The sequence below is a fragment of the Bufo gargarizans genome, chromosome 3 (assembly GCF_014858855.1).
Source record: "Bufo gargarizans isolate SCDJY-AF-19 chromosome 3, ASM1485885v1, whole genome shotgun sequence".
NCBI classification, from domain to species: Eukaryota; Metazoa; Chordata; class Amphibia; order Anura; family Bufonidae; genus Bufo; species Bufo gargarizans.
This window is the reverse complement of record NC_058082.1, coordinates 286,319,658-286,346,265: the sequence shown is the minus strand read 5'-3', so window position 1 is coordinate 286,346,265 and position 26,608 is coordinate 286,319,658. Positions and strand designations below refer to the sequence as shown.

The 26,608-nt window shown below is 44.2% G+C and overlaps 1 protein-coding gene across 1 annotated transcript in view; it reads right to left on the bottom strand.

Annotated features, from left to right (window-relative positions):
• CA4 (carbonic anhydrase 4) overlaps nucleotides 1–26,608 on the bottom strand; it is a 49,974-nt gene that overhangs the window by 4,349 nt on the left and 19,017 nt on the right. The window contains exons 2-7 of the mRNA XM_044285614.1: nucleotides 17,746–17,887; nucleotides 9,624–9,680; nucleotides 7,798–7,962; nucleotides 2,942–3,087; nucleotides 2,391–2,483; nucleotides 607–670 (exon numbers count right to left, since the gene is read on the bottom strand). Coding sequence (XP_044141549.1) covers nucleotides 607–670; nucleotides 2,391–2,483; nucleotides 2,942–3,087; nucleotides 7,798–7,962; nucleotides 9,624–9,680; nucleotides 17,746–17,887 — 667 coding nt within the window. The remainder of the gene's footprint in view (nucleotides 1–606; nucleotides 671–2,390; nucleotides 2,484–2,941; nucleotides 3,088–7,797; nucleotides 7,963–9,623; nucleotides 9,681–17,745; nucleotides 17,888–26,608) is intronic.

Below are 26,608 nucleotides of genomic sequence, written 5' to 3'. Positions count from 1 at the left end.
TAAGTTTTTCACTGATGGTTGCTAAGAGATGTTGTTTGTAAACCTTCATCTGCATCAAAAAACACATCAAAAAGCATTGCACCCGCACGGGAAAAACTGAACAACTAAATGCAATCGCAGACAGAATTGACTGAACTTGCTTGCAAAATGAGTTTCACTGAACGTACCCTGAACGCATCCGGACCTAATCCGTCATGCTCATGTGAAAGAGGCCTAAGGGGGTCACAGAATATGCTCTCCAATTTCTAATTAAAACTAAATGGCTTCTTCAGCCTCAAATTTATCATATCAGTATGCATGCAAGTAGATTTAACAGAACCAACCAGCTTGCATGGGGCATGGTACATATCCTAATAAAAAGCAACCTATCCTTCCTGAGAGAGAAAGAATAGCAAAAGACAAGAAGTAAAAGTAAAGGATATTACCCAAGCAGCTAATGATTAGACGTTTTTGCAATGATTATGCACAGGGGAAATAGACGTCTATCCTCTTTTATGCAATGCTACAGTGAAATCATTAAGCTTGTTTTTTATTCAACATATGTTCACTGAAATAAGTAGGCAGTAAGATAGAAATACTGTATGTATAGTGGTAATTCTACAATACCTAAGTTCACGATCTTGCTGAGGCCCCCAATTAAGTTGCTGTAATGTTCATTGTCTTTACCCTCCTGCAAAGGGAATGACAAATAACAAATGAATGTGTATTATATTGCAGCAAACAAATGCAGACGGACATTGCTCCATTCCCCTAACACTCTACTCAATTCACTACTATAACCAGAAGCGTAGGTATAGTGGGTGCAGAGGTAGTCACCCCCGGGTCCTGGCTGGGACCTAAAGGCATCTCTGCCACATAAGGCTCTGTTCACATGGTCTCCATCATAAACAGGAAACAAGATGCAGTAAACAACATACCCCAGTAGTATGCCTCATTCACACATCAGTGTTTGGTCAGTGATTGTGAGCCAAAACCAGGCGCGGCTCTAAACACAGAACAGGAGCAGATCTTTCCCTTCTACCTTATGTCTGTGGAGGCTCCACTCCTGGTTTTGGTTCACAATCACTGACCAAAACACTGACGTGTGAATGAGGCTTTAGGCATTGCTTTGATAAAAGAATAGCACTGCATGTTGGGCTGTCTATGACACAGCCTACTTACGGCGCATCCAATGCAAGTGTGAACACATCCTAAGGCCTCTTGCACACGACTGTATGGCTTTTTCATTATTTTGCGGTCCGTTTGTCACGGATCCGTTGTTCAGTTTTTTGTTTCCGTTTCTGTTCCGTAGTTCCGCAAAAAAATCTCTGTATGGTTTCCATATGCGATCCGTTGTTTGCGGATCGAAAATGGAAACATAACATTTTTTATCATTAATGTAATGTATAGTAATGTATTTTAACAGTATACACATGGGCAAAGTGGGCATGGATCCGCAAAAAACGGATGACACACGGGTGTGTTCCGTATGCATTCCATATCTTTTGCGGACCCATTGACTTGAATAGAGCCATGGATTGTTATTTGTGGGCAATAACAAGTTCTATCTTTCAGCGGAACGGGAATACTGAAATACAGAAACGGACTGCATGCGGAGTACATTCAATTTTTTATTTTTTTTGCGTAACCATTGAAATGAATGGTTCCGTATACGGACCGCAAACAGAATCCACAAAAACGGAATGGAAATGGGAAAAAAAAGTTAATGTCCAAGAGGCCTATGGCCTTATTTATATGTCCCGGTCCGTGAGAAGATGACTAGTGTTTCATCTATGAAGGGTCCATGTGTCCGTTTTTTCAACAGTATTCCACTTGCACTACTAAGCTGAAAAATTGATTTCTATAGAATCTCCTACCAATGGTTAGTGAAAACCACTGACAGAATACTGATGCCATCTGTGTTCTGTCAGTGGCTTTCACAGACCCATAGACTTCAATGGGCATGCTTGGTCTTTATCACAGACCTAAATAGTGAATGCTTCCATCATTTTTCTACTGATCCACAGTTAGTGGAAAACCACTGATGTGTCAACAAACACATTATAGTCAATGAATCCGTGTGCTGTCCCTGGAGAACACATCCATATACTTACATCTAAGGGCTCATGCACATGACCGTATGGCCTCCGAGACATACGGTCCGTGAGCGGGCCATATATGGCCATGTATATTATACACATACACACATACATATCTATATACCAACTACTGTGACATGCACAGTGACATGTCTGGACTCGGGACCTCACAGCTGAAGCCAATAACTGTCCTCAGCTGTAGACCGCCGAGGACAGTGTTTGGCTGCAGCGGTCATGTATATTCTCCTTGTATCGTCATAGCTTTACACATCTAAAATCAGGAAGTATGGTATAATAATTATATTCACTTACTGTAAAGAAAAATCCAAGAACTGCAAGACCTCCAGTTGCCGTGCTCCCTCCACTGGGATCTGACCGTGCTGCTTGCTGATGTACTATATGAAGCTGTGTTAGACAGATATATAATTGGATATCAATGAAAGAAAGAGGCTATGCTTACCTATAAAAGGACAGGTTAAAATACCAGTTCCCAAGAGAAGGCAGACAAGAGGGTGATATATAGACAAGGGAGCACATGTGCAAAATACTGGTAACAACTATTTACATTGCATTATGATGTATATATATATATAATGTAGAAACAGGCAATACAGCTGCAAAAGGGCTCTAAGGGAGAGGGTCTAGTCCTGGTTGGACCTATTCCCTTTACTATTCGGTGGGAGAACCTGTGCAGAATAATGAAGAATACAGTGGAGGATATAACACAGAGTGGCAATTGGAGACATCTAGGTGGCCGCCCAGTTTGCCCTTAGTCATGGGGCCCCCTCTTTTCCATGCATGCCACTGCTCTGCCCCCTTAATCTTTTTCTACAGATATTTCATCTTTTATATTGACGTTTTACCTCTATTGGATATTGTTTTCCATTTAGAGTGTGTTCTGATCCAGGCTTGTCTTTGCTGCCCCAATGAAAATGGAGCTGTGTAGCAGTATATGTACCAGAAAGGCCTCCTCCAGAAATTTTCATTGCACTATCTAGTCCTAGTTGAGCTAAGAACAAAATATTAGGACCACGTTACCATTTGAATGCATACAGTGAACAATTAAAATCATAGTATAGTTTCATTCTATACTAAAAGTGTATAGTATACACGGTACATACAATCTAGAGATTAGACAGACTCCCCCATAATGTACACATCTACAGCCCAGTTTAGTCTTGCATAAGAAAACATTATGCACAATCAACGTAAAAAATTAAAATAGGAAATAGCTATCACTCTCTCCCAATGTATGGTACAGCACTTAGCAACATGTTCACACATACCCTTGTGTTCACTTCATAGCCTCTTCTTTAGGCCTAGTTCACATGAACGTATGGCTTTTATTGTTTTTTGCGGTCCGTTTTTCACGGATCCGTTGTTCCGTTTTTGAGTTCCATTGTGTTTCCGTTTCCTTTCCGTTTTTCCGTTCCGTTTTTCCGTATGCCATGTACAGTATATAGTAATTACATAGAAAAAATTGGGCTGGGCATAACATTTTCAATAGATGGTTCAGAAAAACGGAACGGATACGGAAGACATACGGATGCATTTCCATATGTGTTCCGTTTTTTTTGCGGACCCATTGAGTTGAATGGAGCCACGGAACGTGATTTGCGGGCAATAATAGGACATGTTCTATCTTTCAACGGAACGGAAAAACGGAAATGCGGAAACAGAATGCATACGGAGTACATTCCGTATTTTTTTGCGGAACCATTGAAATGAATGGTTCCATATACGGACCGTTTACGGAATGCAAAAAACGGCCTGTAAACGGAAAAAAAAAAAACGGTTGTGTAAAAGAGGCCTTATTCTGTATACATATTAGGTGGCAAGTGTCATTAGCATGGTTTCAATCTCGGGAAATGATCCAAGTCTGGCTTGGTAACCCCACCCCATGAAACCCCTTGATTGTGTGACCATCAGATTCATAGGATGTCACTTGTATCCTGTTTAAAATCCTGTGCATGCACCGTTCGTGCCTGATGTATGTGCGGTATGCTTTTTGGGATGTGAGAGACATTCAACAAGACTTTCAGTGTCAATCGATCAAAAGGGAGGTGTTGAGCAGGCTTTCCAAGTGAGACCCAGAGCAATCCTGGTGAATCCTAGGGGCATATGACCGCTAATTTGCACACAGAATGAAACTTTTTTCTTGCCGATGAAAAAGCTATCAAGACACACAAAGTAGAGTGAACCGGTCCCTAAGCACGCTACCACGCATTTGGAGTAGTGTTCTCCTTAGGAACAAGCATGAAACAGTGACATCATTGTAACTGCTGGGCTGATTAGGAGAGAGCACAAGCCAGGGATCATCCCCGGCCTGTGCGCTCTCCTGCTAAGCTGAGAAGCTGGATGACACTGCATCATGCTTGCAGCTGGGGAGAGCATGATGTTCTCCGTTCATCAGAGGAACGGGACTAGTTAAGTATTGCTTTTTTATATTTATTAACAATGGGGATTCACTACTAAAGGAATACAAATCTGCACAGTGGAAAACAAAGTGTAAAAGTCTTACTGCCCGTATACTGCCAACTAGTAATGATATAGATTTAGCTAAATAGGTATGGTTTAAAAATCAATGTCCAAACTTGTACTTAAAGGGGCTGTCTCACCTCTTCAAGTGGCATTTATCATGTAGAGAAAGTTAATACAAGCCACTTACTAATATATTATTATTGTCCATATTGCCTCTTTTGCTGTCTGGATTCATTTTTCCGTCACATTATACACTGCTCGTTTCCATGGTTATGACCACTCTGCAATCCAACAGTGGTGGTCGTGCTTGTATACTCTATGAAAAAGCACTGGCCTCTCTTGTGGCCGGGACTGTGAGAGCTCACATAGGCTGGTGCTTTTCCCTATAGTGTGCAAGCAGGACCACTACGGCTGGATTACATGGTGGTCGTAACCATGGAAACGAGTAGTGTATAATGTGATAGATAAATGAATGGAGCCAGCAAAGGAAGCAATATTAACATCCTGTACATAATAAATGACATTTGCTGAAGTGACACAACCCCTTTACTGGAACCATGCCAGGTGATTTCTACTGCCCTATCTAAAAACCGTATACATGCACACGAACATTGTTTGTTTCCGCGTCCGTTCAGTTTTTTTTGCAGATAGGATGCGGACCCATTCATTTCAATATGTCCGTTCTGTAGCCCCGCCCAAAAAATAGAACATGTCCTAATTTTGTCAGTTTTAGGCATTGTTACAATGGATCTGCAAAAAGAAAACCGATGGCATACGTGAGGATCCGCAATTTGCGGACCGCAAAACACATACGGTCATGTGCATGTAGCCTTAGACAGAGGACAAGAAGCTGAGCTCTGTGATATAGGATAGGATATATAGGTTTACATGAATTGAAACAGGATATCTAAGTAAAAAGTAGAGTAAACCCTGACAAGACTAGAAGAGACAGTGAGAGTCCTGACTACCCTGTCCACACTGATTGAAATTTCTCCCTGTATCAGTGTGTCTACACATAAGGCCTCCTGCACAGGAATGCGTGCGCCCCGTGGCCGTGCTGCGGGCCGCAAAATGCGGACCGCAATGCACGAACACTGTCCGTGGGGCAGCTGCAGCGGATCGCGGACCCATTCACTTTAATGGGTCCACGATCTGCCCTTTCCGCAAAAAGATAGGACATTTTCTATCTTTTTGCAGAACGGAAGTACGGGACGAAACCCCACGGAAGCACTCCGCAGTGCTCCTGTAGGGTTACATTCCATGCTTCCGTTCCGCACCACTCAGCATCGCCGGATTTGCGGACCCATTGAAGTGAATGGGTCCGCATCCGTGATGCAGAATGGCCACAGGACAGCGCCCGTGTATTGCGGATCCGCAATACGGCAACGGGGCGCATACGTTCGTGTGCAGGAGGCCTAAAGCTGTCAATCACTATGTTTGGGCAAGATAATCAGGATGCTATGGGGTCATTTATCAAACTGGTGTAAAGTAGAACTGGCTTAGTTGCCCATAGCAACCAATCAGATCCCACCTTTCATTGTCCAAAGGAGCTGTAAAAAATGAAAAGTGGAATCTTATTGGTCGCTATGGGCAACTAAGCCAGTTCTACTTTACACCAATTTGATAAGTCTTCCCTTTTATGTCTTGCCACGGAATTCTGCCAGGATTTTACTCAGAAATCATTCTCCAAATCATATTAATCTATATATCACACAGGTCTGCTTTTCTCCCTGTATTCTTTGCTGCTTGCATAGGGTGGCAGAAATTAACTTGCTGGATCAGTTTAAGGCTACATGCACATGACGGTTGTGTGTTTTGTGGTCTGCGGAACGGCACGGACAGCGAATAATATAACTGCCTATATTTTTTGGGCGGACCACGGAACGCAGCAACGGCCCCGTGTGCTATCCGCATCTTTTGCGGCCCCATTGAAGTGAATGGGTCCGCATCCAAGCCGCAAAAACTGCGGCTCAGATGCGGACCAAAACAACGGTCATCTGCATGTAGCCTAAAGGGATACAATTCTGTACAGTGGAAAACAAAGTGTAAAAGTCCGTTCCGTTTTTTTGCAGATAGGATGCGGACCCATTCATTTCAATGGGTCCGCAAAATATGCGGACAGCACAACGTGTGCTATCTGCATCAGTATGTCCGTTCCGTAGCCCTGCAAAAAAAAATAGAACATGTCCTATTCTTGTCCATTTTAGGCATTGTTAGAATGGACCCACAAAAAAAAAAAATAAAGGATGGCATAAGGACGTCATCCGTTTTTTTTGCGGATCGCAAAACACATAGTGGTGTGCATGTAGCCTAATACATCATAATTTAAATTCAGAAAGAAAACAGCTGCCAGATCTTTTGGAGGCAGCTTACCGAATTTCCATGATAAGGCTACATGCACACGACCGTATGTGTTTTGCGGTCCGCAAAAAAAAAACTGATGACATCCGTATGCCATCCGTTTTTTTGTGGATCCATGCTAACAATGCCTAAAACGGACAAGAATAGGACATGTTCTATTTTTTTGCCGGGGCTACGGAACGGACATACTGATGCGGATTGCACACGGTGTGCTGTCCGCATTATTTGTGGACCCATTGAAATGAATGGGTCTGCATCCTATCCGCAAAAAAACTGAATGGACACGGAAACAAAATAAGTTTGTGTGCATGTAGCCTTTCAAAGTGATTCGCAGGTTCGGCAGAAATACATCTAATGCATATAACCAGATTTACACTGACCAGAAGATTTAATTGCTGATACAGATACAAAAGCTCAAACTTTCACTTTAGGCCTCATGCACACGACCGTATTTTGTTTCCGTGTCCGATCCGTTTTTTTGCGGATAGGATGCGGACCCATTTATTTCAATGGGTCCACATAAAACGCGGACAGCACACTGTGTGCTGTCTGCATCAGCATGTCCATTCCGTTGCTCCGCAAAAAAATAGTGCATGTCCTATTTTTTTCTAGTTTGCGGACAAGGATAGGCATTATTACAATGGATCCGCAACAAAAAACGGATTCGCAAAAAAAAAAACGGATGCCATGCGGAACATCATCCGTTTTTTTTGCGGATTCGCAATTTGCGGACCGCAAAACACATACGTCGTGTGCATGTAGCCTTACTGTTTAATCCATAATTTGCATGTGATGCATCTTGTGAAGAGTTAATCCACTATGCGGCAAATGAAAAGAATGCATAGGGAATGATTTTTGTCTTTTGGACTAAACTTACCTGAATGGCCATTGTTTTTTAATGTTAAGGTCTTTCCCTGATCATATCCTTCGAATTTGAAGGGTTCCAGTTTTGAATCAAACTTAGCATCATGTGTAATAACATTAATTGGAGACTGCTTTTTTTGTCCACAATTTGCAGATACATCCTTCCATTCCTTCGGCCCTGGTGATAAGAGATACAAAATTATATTAATTCCACCAATCTAAAATTATAATTATTTTAAAAAACATCCACTTTACTGCACAGAGTTAGGCCTCATGCACACGACCGTTGTGTGCATCCGCGTCCGTTCCGTCATTTTTCATAGTTTAGCGGAGGTCCCATTCATTTCTATGGAGCTGTGAAAAAAACTGATAGTCCTCCGTTTTTTCTCCGCGTCCGTGATCCGTGATTCCAGTCCGTCAAATAAATATAACCTGTCCTATTCTTGTCAGTGGAAAATGGAGGACAGACCCATTCAAGTCAATGGGTCCGTCAAAAAAAACGGATGCACAACTGGTATGTCGTCCGTGTCCGTTTTTTTCTACAAGACCTTGGTGCAATAAAATTACACTTTTCATTAACCTTCCTTTTTTCCCCCTGTTAGACAAAAAAAAAAGGAAGACACAAGGAAACATAACTGAAGCAAAATCGGACACGGACCACTGAAGCAAAATCACTGACAGTGAAAAAACACTGTTGTGTGCATGAGGCCTAAGAGAGCATATGATTGCACAGGTAGGCTACTTTCACACTAGCGTTCGGGCGGATCCGTTCTGAACGGATCCGCTCATATTAATGCAGACGGAGGCTCCGTTCAGTACGGATCCGTCTGCATTAATAACTTTAAAAAAATTCGCAAGTGCGCAAGTAGCCTGCGCGGATCCGTTCAGACTTTCAATGTAAAGTCAATGGGGGACGGATCCGCTTGAAGATTGAGCCATATGGTGACATCTTCAAGCGGATCCGTTCCCATTGACTTACATTGTAAGTCTGAACGGATCCGCACGCCTCCGCACGGCCAGGCGGACACCCGAACGCTGCAAGCAGCGTTCAGCTGTCCGCCTGTCCGTGCGGAGGCGAGCGGAGCGGAGGCTGAACGCCGCCAGACTGATGCAGTCTGAGCGGATCCGCTCCATTCAGACTGCATCAGGGCTGGACGGCTGCGTTCGGGTCCGCTCGTGAGCTCCTTCAAACGGAGCTCACGAGCGGACCGACGAACGCTAGTGTGAAAGTAGCCTAACACAGCACCGAGACACCAAAAAAAAACACATCGTTTTAGCAGCATTAGGGCTCGTTCACACGAATGTGTGCTCCCCATTGCCGAATTGCGGACCGCATTTGCGGATCCGCAATACACGGGCACCGTTCCATGTGCATTCCGCATCACGGATGAGGACCCATTCACTTCAATGGGTCCGCAAATCCGGAGATGCGGAACGGAACACTACGGAAGCAATACAAAGTGCTTCCCGGGGTTCCGTTCCATGCTCCATCTTTTTGCAGAACGGAAGGATCGCGGACCCATTCAAGTGAATGGGTCCACGATCCCCATGGGGCTGCCCCACGAACAGTGCCCGTGCACTGCGGACTGCAATATGCGGTCCACAGCATGGGCTTCCCACGAAAAAAGTGAGGTATAACAGGATTGCCTTAGGGCTCATGGATGTTTTGCGGTCTGCAAATTGCAGATTCGCAAAACATGGATATCGGCCGTATGCATTCGACATTTTTATGGCCGGCTCCTATACTTGTCCGTAATGCGGCCTCACTGAAGTGAATGGTTCCGCATATGGGCCGCAAAATAAAATGGAATGGACACAGAATTATTTCTGTGCATGAGCCATTACTATGTGTAGAACATAGTACAGAATTAAGACGAGAGAGAGGCATAATGAAAGCTAAAAAAAGGCCACAAATATGAACCATATTATTACACTGACCACATGCACCAACATACTGGGAAATAATATTAATAATGGAACGTTAAACCTTTACGATAGTTGAGACCTGCTGGAGAACGGGTATTTAGAGTCATAATCCAAAATGACTCATGATCATGATGCACTTTTCAGACACTGCATATAAATGATCTAAATAAATAAATGTATTCATCACATATTAGATAAAATAAAATAAACTGTAGCTGCGGCATGCATATACAGGAAAGAAAGAAGAACCACAATTGATATGTCACATACAAACGAACCCGACCCCTTGATAAATAGTACTTATCTTAGGGCCCATTCACACGAACGTGTGCTGCCCGTTGCCGCATTGCGGACCGCATTTGCGGATCCGCAATACACAGGCGCCGTTCCGTGTGCATTCCACATCACGGATGCGGACCGATTCACTTCAATGGGTCCGCAAATCCGAAGATGTGGAACGGTGCAGAACGGAACACTACGGAAGCACTACGGAGTGCTTTCTGGGGTTCCATTCCGGGCCTCCGCACCGCAAAAAGATAGAACTTGCTCTATCTTTTTGTGGAACGTACGGATCGTGGACCCATTCAAGTGAATGGGTCTGCAATGCCTATGTGGCTGCCCCATGGACAGTGCCCGTGCAGTGCGGACTGCAATTTGAGTAAGCCCTTAACATCATAAGAAAAGAATCAGGACAATACCTAAAACTGCAGAGTGCAGCCTTATCACATAAATAAACCTAAGTACATACAAGGGGAAAGTCCAATTTCTGCAATAAATGTATAACAATAAAGTGCCTAGTGCGGTACGTCACATACAGAGTTCATCAAGGAGTACATAGTGAGATAAGTAATACCTACCAGTGTGGTTCTGACCCGGACGCGCGTTTTGCTTCCACAGGGGATAATAAAGTTTTAGAACCACAGCGTTTCTGGTGCTTTAAAGGGTTTCTACCACTTTGATTTCACATAATTAGGTGTCAGACACTAGCGATCCGCTAGTGTCTGCTCTGCCAAACTATCCTGCTATAATAGCTTTTGGGGCAGCCGTTTACCTAAAAAAAGAACTTATATTGATATGTAAATGACCCTCTAGGTGCTATGGGGGCGTCATTAGCACCTAGAGGATCGGTCCACCTTCTCAAGATGCCGCCGCCCAGCGCCTCCCTCCAGCCCGCCCATCTGCTTCAGAATGCATCATACGTGCGCGGCTGTATTCGGCGCATGCGCAGTGAATGTCCGACCGCTTCCCTGCTCAGACATCTCCACTGCGCCTGCGCCGATGGAGCACTTTAATATGGTTGATATTTGTGGCCTTTTTTAGTTTTCAATATGCCTCTCTCCCACCATAAAAGGATATTCCAGTTGTTTGAAGTTATCGCCTGCCCACAGGTTCTGGAATAACCGCTGGGACCTCCACTGATCACTAGAACGGGGACCCCGAACCCCCTGAATGATTGGGCGTGTGTGTGGCTGCTCCATTCATTTTTATGGGAATTCCAGAGATGACCAAGCACTGTACTCGGCTATCAACGGAACTCCCATAGGGGAGTGCAGAGAGTACAGGGTCCCCGATCTCATGATCAGTGGGTGTCCCAGTGGTAGGACCCCACAGATCTAATAGTTATCCCCCATCCTGTTGATAGGGGATAATATCAAACAACTGGAATACCCCTTTAATTCTGTATTTTATACATGAATCTAGCACGTGTTGATTATGCAGTTTAAACTGGCAGCAAAGGCCATTTTAAAGAAGATGATTGTTGATGTCAGAGGCGCACTGGGGGGGGGGGGGGGCGTGGGGGGCGGTCTGCCCCGGGTGCCGGCTCTCAGGGGGGTGCCAGAAGCAATGAGCGCTTCCATCAATAGAGATGGAAGCGCTCATTGCTGGAGCACTGGAAGCTGTGTCCTGTCACTTACCGCTCAGCTCCCAGCGCTCCAGTCCTCCTTCAGGTCGACGGCGCTCTGAATGATGAAGCAGGAAGACTTCTCCCTGCTCCACCATTCAGCCTGCAGGCACAGATTGAGCTGCCGGCCTGTGTGGGCGGAGCCTGCAGTCCTGAAATCTGCATAAGCTCCGCCCACACAGTGCTGCAGAGCGATCTGTGCCTGCAGGGAAGAGAGGAATGTGAGCTTCAGGAGAGGGACAAGGTGAGTAGGTACTGTGTTGTTGTTTTTTGTTGAGGGAGCACAGAGGACTTTATTAGCATGGAGGGGGCACAGAGGACTTTATTACTATGGAGGGGACACAGAGGACTTTATTACTATGGAGGGGGCACAGAGGACTTTATTAGCATGGAGGGGGCACAGAGGACTTTAATACTATGGAGGGGACACAGAGGACTTTATTACTATGGAGGGGGCACAGAGGACTTTATTAGCATGGAGGGGGCACAGAGGACTTTAATACTATGGAGGGAGCACAGAGGTCTTTATTAGTATGGAGGGGGCACAGAGGACTTTATTACTATGGAGGGAGCACAGAGGTCTTTATTAGTATGGAGGGGGCACAGAGGACTTTATTACTATGGAGGGGGCACAGAGGACTTTATAACTATGGAGGGGGCACAGACGGCATTACTTCTATGGAGGAGGCACACAGGGCATTACTAATGTGAAGGGGGCACAATGGGCATTTCTACTATGGAGGGGGCAGAGAGCCAGAGGGCATTACTACAGTGAAGGGGCACAGAGGGCATTATTACTGTGAAGGTGGCACAGAGTGCATTATTACTGGAAGCTGTGTCCTGTCACTTACCGCTCAGCTCCCAGCGCTCCAGTCCTCCTTCAGGTCGACGGCGCTCTGAATGATGAAGCAGGAAGACTTCTCCCTGCTCCACCATTCAGCCTGCAGGCACAGATTGAGCTGCCGGCCTGTGTGGGCGGAGCCTGCAGTCCTGAAATCTGCATAAGCTCCGCCCACACAGTGCTGCAGAGCGATCTGTGCCTGCAGGGAAGAGAGGAATGTGAGCTTCAGGAGAGGGACAAGGTGAGTAGGTACTGTGTTGTTGTTTTTTGTTGAGGGAGCACAGAGGACTTTATTAGCATGGAGGGGGCACAGAGGACTTTATTACTATGGAGGGGACACAGAGGACTTTATTACTATGGAGGGGGCACAGAGGACTTTATTAGCATGGAGGGGGCACAGAGGACTTTAATACTATGGAGGGGACACAGAGGACTTTATTACTATGGAGGGGGCACAGAGGACTTTATTAGCATGGAGGGGGCACAGAGGACTTTAATACTATGGAGGGAGCACAGAGGTCTTTATTAGTATGGAGGGGGCACAGAGGACTTTATTACTATGGAGGGAGCACAGAGGTCTTTATTAGTATGGAGGGGGCACAGAGGACTTTATTACTATGGAGGGGGCACAGAGGACTTTATAACTATGGAGGGGGCACAGACGGCATTACTTCTATGGAGGAGGCACACAGGGCATTACTAATGTGAAGGGGGCACAATGGGCATTTCTACTATGGAGGGGGCAGAGAGCCAGAGGGCATTACTACAGTGAAGGGGCACAGTGGGCATTATTACTGTGAAGGGGGAACAATGGGGATTTCTACTATGGAGGGGGCACAGATTAGCACAGTGGACTACTATTAAGGGTGCACAATGGGCATTATTGCTATAAAGGGGGCACAGTGGGGATTATTACTATGAAGGGGACACAATGGGGATTATTACTATGAAGGGGGCACAATCGGGGTTATTACTATGAAGGAGGCACAATGGGGTTTATTACTGTGAAGGGGACACAATGGGGATTATTACTGTGAAGGGGGCACAAAGAGGGAATTACAACTGTTAAAGGGGCACAGAGAGGGCATACCTACTGTGAGGGGGGCACAATGTGGGCATAACTACTGTGAGAGAACACAATGTGGGCATAACTACTGTGAGGGGGCACACATTTGTACAAAACTACTGTGAAGGATGTACAATGAGGGCAATACTACTGTGAGGGGGTACAATTTTTTTTAAGTATTGCGGGGGTGCCAGAGAAAGGACCTGCCCCGGGTGCCAAATATCCTAGGCACGCCACTGGTTAATGTTATTTTAAGACATGACTAAGACCATTACAATGGGTTGAAACATATAGCTAACCTTGTCTGCGAAGATGAATCAACACTTTTTATGAGGATAAGAAATAGCAGAATACATTTTATTCATTATTGATCTGTTTGATCAATCTGTGGATCTGCATTATATTTAACATGTGAGTGTCCTGGTTTGTCCTTATGCGACTTGTTCACATGGATAATCCCTTTAATCCCTTAGAGGCTGTGGTCAATGTTTGCCGCATATTGTGAGTGTTTAGGGTGCCAATGGGCTTTTATAGTAGATGGGGGCACATAGGGGTGTGCCTATTAGGCTGTATGCACCACAATGCAGAAATATTGCAGTGTATTATACAAGCAATCGAATGATCACATGGTAATGGTAGCCCCATAGTGGGATAAAAAAATGTAAAAAAAAATCAAGGCTACTTGCACTGATGTTTTTTCACTGAGGTCTTTCTGATAAACGGATGCTAAAAACAGTCCCATTCAATTGTATGGGGGCTGTTGTTCAGTGAAAACGGACATGATAAAACATGTTTCGTTTTCTGATGTCCCTTATTCACTGGCCACCCAAAAAACTTCCATGTGAATAACCCCATAGACTACTGTTCTTAAAATGGATGTGTGACGGCTGTAAAAAAAAAAAGTTAAACAAAATTAATCCTCAAGTAAAAAAAGACACTTTTGTCCGATTGATATGCAGAATAAAGTTATGTCAATTGTATCACATGTGATGGCTGTAAATACAAAACTCAAAAAACTATGGTGGAATTGCGGTTTTCCCAACCCTCCTAAAAATAAAGTAATGAAATACAATATAGTCCCAAAATTGTACAATTAAAAATACAACTTATCCTGTAAAAACAAGCATTTATACAACTATAGGATAATCCAAAAGTTATGTCTTTCAAAATAAATTACTGCATACTGAAGTCCTGCTTCATTAAAGACTTAATTAAAGATATAGCAAACTAAAGTTTGCTGCATAATGGTATGAAACACATTAAGGGTTGGTTTATTACATGTTCAGATTTTTAGATGCAGTTTTCAAAGCCAAAGCCAGTGAATTATGAAAAAGAGATGGATGGAGGTGATATCTGCTCTTTATATGTTCTCTCACTTTATCACACATGGCTTTAATTCAAATACTGCAGCGAAAAAATTTGCTAACATTTTAGCAAACATTTGTGGTGGTCTTAAACTTCAGGTGCCATGATGGTTATATACTAAACTGTAAGGTTCTAAGGTTAAAATATCCTTTTTGGATATATGATATCAACTTCATATACAGGATAGCCTTACATGTATTTGGATATGATTAAAGAAGATTACATTAGAGAGATGAATCACAACTATTACAATGTTGGCTTTAATATTAACTTTTATTTCTTAGATACTAGGCTAGTTGATGTTATACTTTGTTTATGACCTTGGCCTGGCACCCACATCATTCATCATAGACTTTTACCTTTGCAGGTTTCGGATTTCTGGATTTCATAGCACCATTCTGAAAGAGAGTTAAAATTCAAAGCCAGGTTATCTATAATGCTTTTAAATGCACGTATAGTAACATACAACCAGATGATTTTTCCCTATGTCTTATTTGCATGCAGCATGGAACAATACACATGGAACAGTAGACAATTATTAAATTAGTACCGAAATAAGTAAAATTAAGGAAATAAATATATACGCTTGATTGATCTGGCAGAGGAGCAGGCTACCAGAGTTAACATATCTGTCATAACCAGATCCAGCTATCCCCTTATATTGATTAAGAATCCAGGAATCTGGCATAAATGCTGGGTTTCTGCCAAATAAATACTTCTGTATCGCATTATAATGAATGGGAATTTGGCGTTGTCCAGCTAGTAACTTCGATAGACTACCAGATTTACCAAATGAAGATGTGAAAGAAACCTTGAAGAGCAAGTTCACCTTTGGACAAGTTGGATGTAAGTTTTGACTCTAATGTAATTTCTTGTTAGTGCTGTTTCACTGCTGGGGATATTTGCTGCTGGTGAACAACGTGATTTGGTGAATGAGTAGATCCTGACGGTCTCTTTGTAGTCAGGTTCACTAGAAGCTCCTCACAGGTTCTAGTTATTTCTAGTCATTGATTCGACAGCTGCATCATCTCACAGATGTCACACAGTAGGCTTCAGTAACTGAGAAGAACTATCTCATTGGCAGTAGAGAGAAAGAGGGGACTGAAGAGACATTACAGCTGACTTTGGTGAGAGGGCGGCCTCAGAGAAGGGGAGAAGAATCTCACACAAGGTGGGGAGTGTGTAGAATGTGCCACACTACAGAGGAGAATGTGATCACACTGCAGGAGGTATGAGGCATCTGGTAGGTATACCGGAAAGGTAATACTTTATTAGTGATTTATTTCTGATCCTTAGCAGTCTCAAAGAGCCTCTTACCAATCAAGAGAACTGGAGTCTTTCAATTAAATGCTAAACTGGGAGTATAGGACAGATCATAAAATCACTTTCTAAGTTTTTAATGCAGAACTTTCTATCTTAAAGAGAACCTTTCACCGGTCCTGACATTACCATATAAATACCTGGCAGTGTAGGGAATATTGATGAGATGCGATAACACTTCTTTTTTTTTGTGTTCTGGTTTCCCGCCCTGTATTCTAATCCATACCATCGGTACAGGGAGTAGGAGACTCCTGTGTTTCTCTGGGGGAATCTCCCTCTCGCAGCATAGCACTACACAGCCAGAGAGAAAACAAAGCTCACCTTCTCCCTGGCTGTGATGCTCTCCACTGCAATTGGCCAGCTCACAACCGGGGAGAAGGAGACACCCTGTGAGAAACACCGCCGACTCCTCCTCCCTGTACCGATGGTATGGATTTAAATACAGGGTGGGAAACCATAACGGGGCAGAGATGGGGAATGAAGCAGTCAACAGAAAAAAACATAAGCAATATCACATATCATCAATATGCAGGTATTTATATGGTAATGTCAGGACCGTTGAAAGGTCCTCTTTAAAGGGTTTGTCCACGTGTTTCATATTGATGACCAATACAAAGGATAGGTCATTAGTATCTGATTGGTGAGGATATGGCTCCCAGCACCCCCTATACAGCTGTTTTAAAAGACTGTAGCACTCCATGAGCACTGTGGCCTTTTCCTAAGCCAGTGATGTCATGTTCATCGGTCACGTGGCCTAGGTGCAGTTCAGTTCCATTCAAGTGAAGGTGGCTGAGCTACAATACCAAGCACAACCACTATCCAATGGATGGCAGTATGCTTGTTAAGCTGAGAGGAAGCCATGGTGCTCACTGAAGCTCCACGGCCACTTCAAAAAGCTGATCGGGAATCGGAACTCCGTCACAGTCCTGGGAGTCGGACTTCCACCAATCGCATTCTGATTACTTATCCTGAAGATAGATCATCGGTATAATGGCAGGTTTACGCTGCCCTATTTTCAGGCAGATTATCAGGAATAAAAATTAGTATGAGTGCTCATTCCACCTAATCTGCCCATGTAAAGGTGCTGCATATAAACTGATAAAAGACCAAGATGCTCGTTCCTCATTCATCTTTTATGTGGACACCTCAATAATCATTTCTGGATGGCAGATTGTGCTGTGTGAACAGTACTCTGCTGCCCAGAAATAATCTGTATGAGGACAAGCGATGGCCATTGCTATTGCTCATATCCATAGAGTGGATGCGATTGCTTCACGTACATGCAGTTCTTCACCTCCACTGATGAGCAGGCAGTTATCAAGTAGGAACTTCCTTCCTTCCCTTCCCAATAATATCTCAGCTCATCTGAGTAATGCAAATGCTCCTTTAAACACTTGGCCTATTTCTTGAAATATTCAACTTAAGTGCATGCCAATCTTGCACGATCAGTATGTGGATGTTATTTGTTTAAGCTTACAGAAAGCAGCAGGAAAATGCTCATCTATTTCCAGTTTCTCGCAGTCTAAAATAGGCTACTTACAAAAAGTTGAGCTTGTAACACTATATCCTGGAACATTTTCAAGCACTTTGACACAGAAGAGAAGATTTCTTTCTTCCAAAGTAGCACGGACTTTTATCATGAAAACAGATATTGTTCTGCAGTCTGATTCAAGCTGATGTTTCTAAGCATTCATTTAGAAATTACAATGAAAAACAGAAACAAGGGCCACTCAACTGGTGCACAAGGAGAGAGAGAAAGATATGCACTAAGCACTCAGATAACACCGTTAACAACTTTTGATATGTCTCCGACATATCAAAAGTGTGTGAAAATTTAAGTATTTTAAGGGACACTGACAGGGCCAATAAGCATATTGAGGTATATATATGGCACTACAGGTCTTATAATGGGTATTACAATCATATAAGTATCCCCCCTGTCCACATTATACATACAGTAAACTTTAAGTTTTATAACCTGCTCCAACGGTCTGCAATCTGCCCAAGGGGCGGCGTTTCACTTCTCTTGCGCCCAGCCAGCCTCCCCAACTGCCGATTTGAAGCGCCGCCCAGCTCATGAATATTCAGTTTGCTGGGCGGCTTCTGTAAGCGCCGCCCAGCTCATTAATATTCACTGCGCTGGGCGGCGCTTACTGTCCCCGACTTCACAAGATCCGGCGCATGCGCAGGGCACTGTTCAGCGCTTCAGAGCGGGGACCGCAGAAGCCGCCCAGCAAACTGAATATTCATGAGCTGGGCGGCGCTTCAAATCGGCAGTTGGGGAGGCTGGCTGGGCGCAAGAGAGGTGAAACGCCGCCCCTTGGGCAGATTGCAGACCGTTGGAGCAGGTTATAAAACTTAAAGTTTACTGTATGTATAATGTGGACAGGGGGGATACTTATATGATTGTAATACCCATTATAAGACCTGTAGTGCCATATATATACCTCAATATGCTTATTGGCCCTGTCAGTGTCCCTTTAAGATGTGACCCTGGTAATTGAGCTTATTTAAAATGCTAACAAAAGAATTTAAATCTATATAAAGCTTTAACTGGCATGAAATAATGGAGATTTTTTACAACTGTACAAAAGAGCACTTCAGAAAAGTGCGAGTGTTTTATACTGGAATTTGTACTCTGTGCAGTTTACAACCTCTTTTCATGTAGTTATTAGCATTAAGGCAAGCTAACCTTGTGCTATTTTTATTAATAGTGATTCGATGACTAGAGATTAGATACAGTATGACAGGTTTGCTCCAGATAAGCCGTCCATATCTTTTCTTGTGGTTCTCTTACCTTGGGGTAAAATTGCTAATTTACTACAGATAACAAAGCTTATTGTATAAAGCGCACACAAACCAAACACTGGAATAGGAGAGACAAGTTCATTGTAGAATACCTATTGACTTTCGGTAGTCAATCTCTCCAAAAGGTTACTTATTTATGGGTTCTTTTAAAGCCTTTAGTATTCACTTATGCATTGCATATTTATCATGTATACTGAACTATAGAGTATTTAATGTGGATATTAATCTCTATGATTCGTCAGCTCTTTTCATAAACTACATCTCTACAAAGTTTGATCCAAAACACAACTAGGATCTACATCTATATACTAACACCTATCTTCAACCAGAAGCTTTTCTAGCAAAGAAACATGAGCATGACATGTATTATGTAAAATCATTATAATCCCTATAGACATATAGCACACTTGTTTTTAAGGTGATTTAGAGTAGGGTGCTGCATTCAATGTACCAGGTGACCATAACTGCTGATTATACTGAGCTGATCTGTTAGAAATAGGCAGCATATTAGACAGGTCCAAAATTGTCTGAGATTGCCAATCATGAACCTTTCATGAGTCATGACCTAAAGACATTAGAAACTCATATATCTCGTGGGTACATGGATGATAAATAGTCATCATACTCATCTTTTATGTGAAAAATAATACAAACATTTCTCAACACACAGGAAAATGTGCATGTGCAGAAACTATTGCTTCATAGACTTAAACGTTCATTGTACTTTTAACAAACTTTGCATAAATCAATAGCACAAGAACAACATGACGCCTCAGTGGGTAGCATTGGTGTCTTGCAGCGCTGGGGTCATGGGTTCAACCCTCACCAAGGACAACATCTGCATGGAGTTTCATGTTTGCATGGGTTTCCTCTGGGTACTCTGGTTTCCTCCCATACTACAAAAAATATATAAATTGGATTTTTTTCCAGAAATTGATTCTGATGTGTGTGGGAATGAGCGCCTATATGGCAGTCGCTGACTCCCCAGGGAGTTGCCCCAGCTACACAGCCATGCCTGTGCTTTGAGTGCCCTATATGAGAAAAGTGCACTTCATTTGTTTGTCAAAGTGAATAATAAGGCTAACAGACTAACTGTCTGCTAAGCATAGCCAAATCCCCATCCCCATACAGTAGTCAATGGCTGCATGCTATGGTAATACCTCATTTCTAGCCACACAATTGTGAAGACATTAACCACTGCATATCAGACATTTTTAAACTAGGTGTGGCAGCTGGACTGTCCATTCTTATCCTAAAGAACTGTATCATATATTTTGTTAAGAAAATTCCTCTTTCTCCAGTTATGAATTACTTCTTCTTTTACAGCCCCATTGCCTCTTGCATTGATGAATAACCCACAATTTACTGCCACCATTCACAGAGAGACATAAGACAGACTATCAGCTCATTGAGAGATCAGGTTGCATGTTGTCAATAGACATCTATCGAGGAAAGGGACAAGGAGGAGAAGTGAGCTGCTTGAGGTAGACAGAAGCATAAATACACACACTGATGCTACTGCAGCTCTGTCATGCCTAGTGCTGGATTCACAGGTACACTGCTCGGTACTCCTAAATCATTTCCACTATGCTGTTGCTCATGAGAAATGTAAAGTCATACAATGGCCAGACATAATGTTAATATTTATATGCACACATGACAGCTTATTTTGAAAAGCCGCCTGAAATGGCTAGTGTGCTTTTAGATATTTGTATCTCCTCATACACAGTTGCATAGTGTAAAGTTGTCCATACACATGCAATAACTGTTGGCTGAATTCTTGGCCAAGCATGCCCATCTAGTGAATAGGGAGAGAAGAGAAAGGCAGATCATGCCCGATCCTTTTCTCCCTCTAAATCAGCCATAGTTGGGAGACCACCACTCACATTAGATGTTCAGCTGATACACCTTTTATGTGTGTTACCCTCTTAAGTAGGGATGAGCGAACTCGAACTGTATAGTTCGGGTTCGTACCGAATTTTGGGGTGTCCGTGACACGGACCCGAACCCGGACATTTTCGTAAAAGTCCGGGTTCGGGTTCGGTGTTCGTCGCTTTCTTCGCGCTTTTGTGACGCTTTCTTGGCGCTTTTTGAAAGGCTGCAAAGCAGCCAATCAACAAGCGTCATACTACTTGCCCCAAGAGGCCATCACAGCCATGCCTACTATTGGCATGGCTGTGATTGGCCAGAGCACCATGTGACCCAGCCTCTATTTAAGCTGGAGTCACATAGCGCCGCCCGTCACTCTGCTCTGATTAGCGTAGGGAGAGGTTGCGGCTGCGACAGTAGGGCGAGATTAGGCAGATTAACTCCTCCAAAGGACTTGATTAACTGATCGATCTGCAGCTGTGGATCATTGAGCTGCTGATCCTCAATTGCTCACTGTTTTTAGGCTGCACAGACCGTTTGTCAGTCTCATTTTTCTGGGGTGATCGGCGGCCATTTTGTGTCTTGTGGTGCGCCAGCACAAGCTGCGACCAAGTGCATTTAACCCTCAATGGTGTGGTTGTTTTTTGGCTAAAGCCTACATCAGGGTGAAGCTGTGACACCAAGTGCATTTAACCAGCAATAGTCTGTTCATTTTTTGGCCATATACAAAATCAGGGGCAAGCTGCGCCTGTCACCAAGTGCATTTAACCCTCAATGGTGTGGTTGTTTTTTGGCTAAAGCCTACATCAGGGTGAAGCTGTCACACCAAGTGCATTTAACCAGCAATAGTCTGTTCATTTTTTGGCCATATACAAAATCAGGGGCAAGCTGCGCCTGTCACCAAGTGCATTTAACCCTCAATGGTGTGGTTGTTTTTTGGCTAAAGCCTACATCAGGGTGAAGCTGTCACACCAAGTGCATTTAACCAGCAATAGTCTGTTCATTTTTTGGCCATATACAAAATCAGGGGCAAGCTGCGCCTGTCACCAAGTGCATTTAACCCTCAATGGTGTGGTTGTTTTTTGGCTAAAGCCTACATCAGGGTGAAGCTGTCACACCAAGTGCATTTAACCAGCAATAGTCTGTTCATTTTTTGGCCATATCCCAGTCTAATTCTGTCACTAAATCCATACCGGTCACCCAGCGCCTAAATACTAGGCCTCAAATTTATATCCAGCTAAATCTGTCCCTAGTGCTGTAGCTGGGCGAGTTATTTAGTGTCCGTTCAAGCACATTTCTTGTTCTGGGTTGAAATACAATTCCCAATTTAGCAATTTCATAATTTAGTGGTTCCTGCTATATCAGAGCTCTTTGAAATCTATCCCAAAAAGGGTATATAATATTGAAGGTGCACATAGGGTCATTCAGAGTAACTTCACACACACCCGCTACTGTGTATTTCCAAGTCTAATTCTGTCACTAAATCCATACCGGTGACCCAGCGCCTAAATACTAGGCCTCAAATTTAATTCCCTCTAAATCTCTCGTTACCCACCGCTGTACTGTTGTTGCTGGGCAAGATATTTAGTGTCCGTCAAAGCACATTTTTTGTTCTGGGTTGAAGTACAATTCCCAATTTAGCAATTTCATAATTTAGTGGTTTCTGCTATATCAGAGCTATTTGAAATCTATCCCAAAAAGGGTATATAATATTGAAGGTGCACATAGGGTCATTCAGAATAACTTCACACACACCCGCTACTGTGTATTTCCAAGTCTAATTCTGTCACTAAACCCATACCTGTCACCCAGCGCCTAAATACTAGGCCTCAAATTTAAATCCCTCTAAATCTCTCGTTACCGTTGTCCTGTTGTAGCTGGGAAAGTTATTTAGTGCCCGTCAAAGCACATTTTTTGTTCTGGGTTGAAATACAATTCCCAATTTAGCAATTTCATAATTTAGTGGTTCCTGCTATATCAGAGCTATTTGAAATCTATCCCAAAAAGGGTATATAATATTGAAGGTGCACATAGGGTCATTCAGAATAACTTCACACACACCCGCTACTGTGTATTTCCAAGTCTAATTCTGTCACTAAATCCATACCGGTGACCCAGCGCCTAAATACTAGGCCTCAAATTTAATTCCCTCTAAATCTCTCGTTACCCACCGGTGTACTGTTGTTGCTGGGCAAGATATTTAGTGTCCGTCAAAGCACATTTTTTGTTCTGGGTTGAAGTACAATTCCCAATTTAGCAATTTCATAATTTAGTGGTTTCTGCTATATCAGAGCTATTTGAAATCTATCCCTAAAAGGGTATATAATATTGAAGGTGCACATAGGGTCATTCAGAATAACTTCACACACACCCGCTACTGTGTATTTCCAAGTCTAATTCTGTCACTAAACCCATACCTGTCACCCAGCGCCTAAATACTAGGCCTCAAATTTAAATCCCTCTAAATCTCTCGTTACCGTTGTCCTGTTGTAGCTGGGAAAGTTATTTAGTGCCCGTCAAAGCACATTTTTTGTTCTGGGTTGAAGTACAATTCCCAATTTAGCAATTTCATAATTTAGTGGTTCCTGCTATATCAGAGCTATTTGAAATCTATCCCAAAAAGGGTATATAATATTGAAGGTGCACATTGGGTCATTCAGAATAACTTCACACACACGCTTCTGTGCATTTCCAAGTCTAATTCTGTCACTAAATCCATACCGGTGACCCAGCGCCTAAATACTAGGCCTCAAATTTAATTCCCTCTAAATCTCTCGTTACCCACCGCTGTACTGTTGTTGCTGGGCAAGATATTTAGTGTCCGTCAAAGCACATTTTTTGTTCTGGGTTGAAGTACAATTCCCAATTTAGCAATTTCATAATTTAGTGGTTTCTGCTATATCAGAGCTATTTGAAATCTATCCCTAAAAGGGTATATAATATTGAAGGTGCACATAGGGTCATTCAGAATAACTTCACACACACCCGCTACTGTGTATTTCCAAGTCTAATTCTGTCACTAAATCCATACCGGTGACCCAGCGCCTAAATACTAGGCCTCAAATTTAATTCCCTCTAAATCTCTCGTTACCCACCGTTGTACTGTTGTTGCTGGGCAAGATATTTAGTGTCCGTCAAAGCACATTTTTTGTTCTGGGTTGAAGTACAATTCCCAATTTAGCAATTTCATAATTTAGTGGTTTCTGCTATATCAGAGCTATTTGAAATCTATCCCTAAAAGGGTATATAATATTCAAGGTGCACATTGGGTCATTCAGAATAACTTCACACACACACGCTTCTGTGCATTTCCAAGTCTAATTCTGTCACTAAATCCATACCGGTCACCCAGCGCCTAAATACTAGGCCTCAAATTTATATCCCGCTGAATTTGAATACAATACATTGGGCCAAATAATATATTTGTTGTTGTGGTGAACCATAACAATGAGAAAAACATCTAGTAAGGGACGCGGACGTGGACATGGTCGTGGTGGTGTTAGTGGACCCTCTGGTGCTGGGAGAGGACGTGGCCGTTCTGCCACATCCACACGTCCTAGTGTACCAACTACTTCAGGTCCCAGTAGCCGCCAGAATTTACAGCGATATATGGTGGGGCCCAATGCCGTTCTAAGGATGGTAAGGCCTGAGCAGGTACAGGCATTAGTCAATTGGGTGGCCGACAGTGGATCCAGCACGTTCACATTATCTCCCACCCAGTCTTCTGCAGAAAGCGCACAGATGGCGCCTGAAAACCAACCCCATCAGTCTGTCACATCACCCCCATGCATACCAGGGAAACTGTCTCAGCCTCAAGTTATGCAGCAGTCTCTTATGCTGTTTGAAGACTCCGCTGGCAGGGTTTCCCAAGGGCATCCACCTAGCCCTTCCCCAGCGGTGAAAGACATAGAATGCACTGACGCACAACCACTTATGTTTCCTGATGATGAGGACATGGGAATACCACCTCAGCATGTCTCTGATGATGACGAAACACAGGTGCCAACTGCTGCGTCTTTCTGCAGTGTGCAGACTGAACAGGAGGTCAGGGATCAAGACTGGGTGGAAGACGATGCAGGGGACGATGAGGTCCTAGACCCCACATGGAATGAAGGTCGTGCCACTGACTTTCACAGTTCGGAGGAAGAGGCAGTGGTGAGACCGAGCCAACAGCGTAGCAAAAGAGGGAGCAGTGGGCAAAAGCAGAACACCCGCCGCCAAGAGACTCCGCCTGCTACTGACCGCCGCCATCTGGGACCGAGCACCCCAAAGGCAGCTTCAAGGAGTTCCCTGGCATGGCACTTCTTCAAACAATGTGCTGACGACAAGACCCGAGTGGTTTGCACGCTGTGCCATCAGAGCCTGAAGCGAGGCATTAACGTTCTGAACCTGAGCACAACCTGCATGACCAGGCACCTGCATGCAAAGCATGAACTGCAGTGGAGTAAACACCTTAAAACCAAGGAAGTCACTCAGGCTCCCCCTGCTACCTCTTCTGCTGCTGCCGCCTCGGCCTATTCTGCTGCTGCCGCCTCGGCCTCTTCCTCCGCCTCTGGAGGAACGTTGGCACCTGCCGCCCAGCAAACAGGGGATGTACCACCAACACCACCACCACCACCTCCGTCACCAAGCGTCTCAACCATGTCACACGCCAGCGTTCAGCTCTCCATCTCACAAACATTTGATAGAAAGCGTAAATTCCCACCTAGCCACCCTCGATCCCTGGCCCTGAATGCCAGCATTTCTAAACTACTGGCCTATGAAATGCTGTCATTTAGGCTGGTGGACACAGACAGCTTCAAACAGCTCATGTCGCTTGCTGTCCCACAGTATGTTGTTCCCAGCCGGCACTACTTCTCCAAGAGAGCCGTGCCTTCCCTGCACAACCAAGTATCCGATAAAATCAAGTGTGCACTGCGCAACGCCATCTGTAGCAAGGTCCACCTAACCACAGATACGTGGACCAGTAAGCACGGCCAGGGACGCTATATCTCCCTAACTGCACACTGGGTAAATGTAGTGGCAGCTGGGCCCCAGGCGGAGAGCTGTTTGGCGCACGTCCTTCCGCCGCCAAGGATCGCAGGGCAACATTCTTTGCCTCCTGTTGCCACCTCCTCCTTCTCGGCTTCCTCCTCCTCTTCTTCCACCTGCTCATCCAGTCAGCCACACACCTTCACCACCAACTTCAGCACAGCCCGGGGTAAACGTCAGCAGGCCATTCTGAAACTCATATGTTTGGGGGACAGGCCCCACACCGCACAGGAGTTGTGGCGGGGTATAGAACAACAGACCGACGAGTGGTTGCTGCCGGTGAGCCTCAAGCCCGGCCTGGTGGTGTGTGATAATGGGCGAAATCTCGTTGCAGCTCTGGGACTAGCCAATTTGACGCACATCCCTTGCTTGGCGCATGTGCTGAATTTGGTGGTGCAGAAGTTCATTCACAACTACCCCGACATGTCAGAGCTGCTGCATAAAGTGCGGGCCGTCTGTTCGCGCTTCCGGCGTTCACATCCTGCTGCTGCTCGCCTGTCTGCGCTACAGCGTAACTTCGGCCTTCCCGCTCACCGCCTCATATGCGACGTGCCCACCAGGTGGAACTCCACCTTGCACATGCTGGACAGACTGTGCGAGCAGCAGCAGGCCATAGTGGAGTTTCAGCTGCAGCACGCACGGGTCAGTCGCACTACAGAACAGCACCACTTCACCACCAATGACTGGGCCTCCAT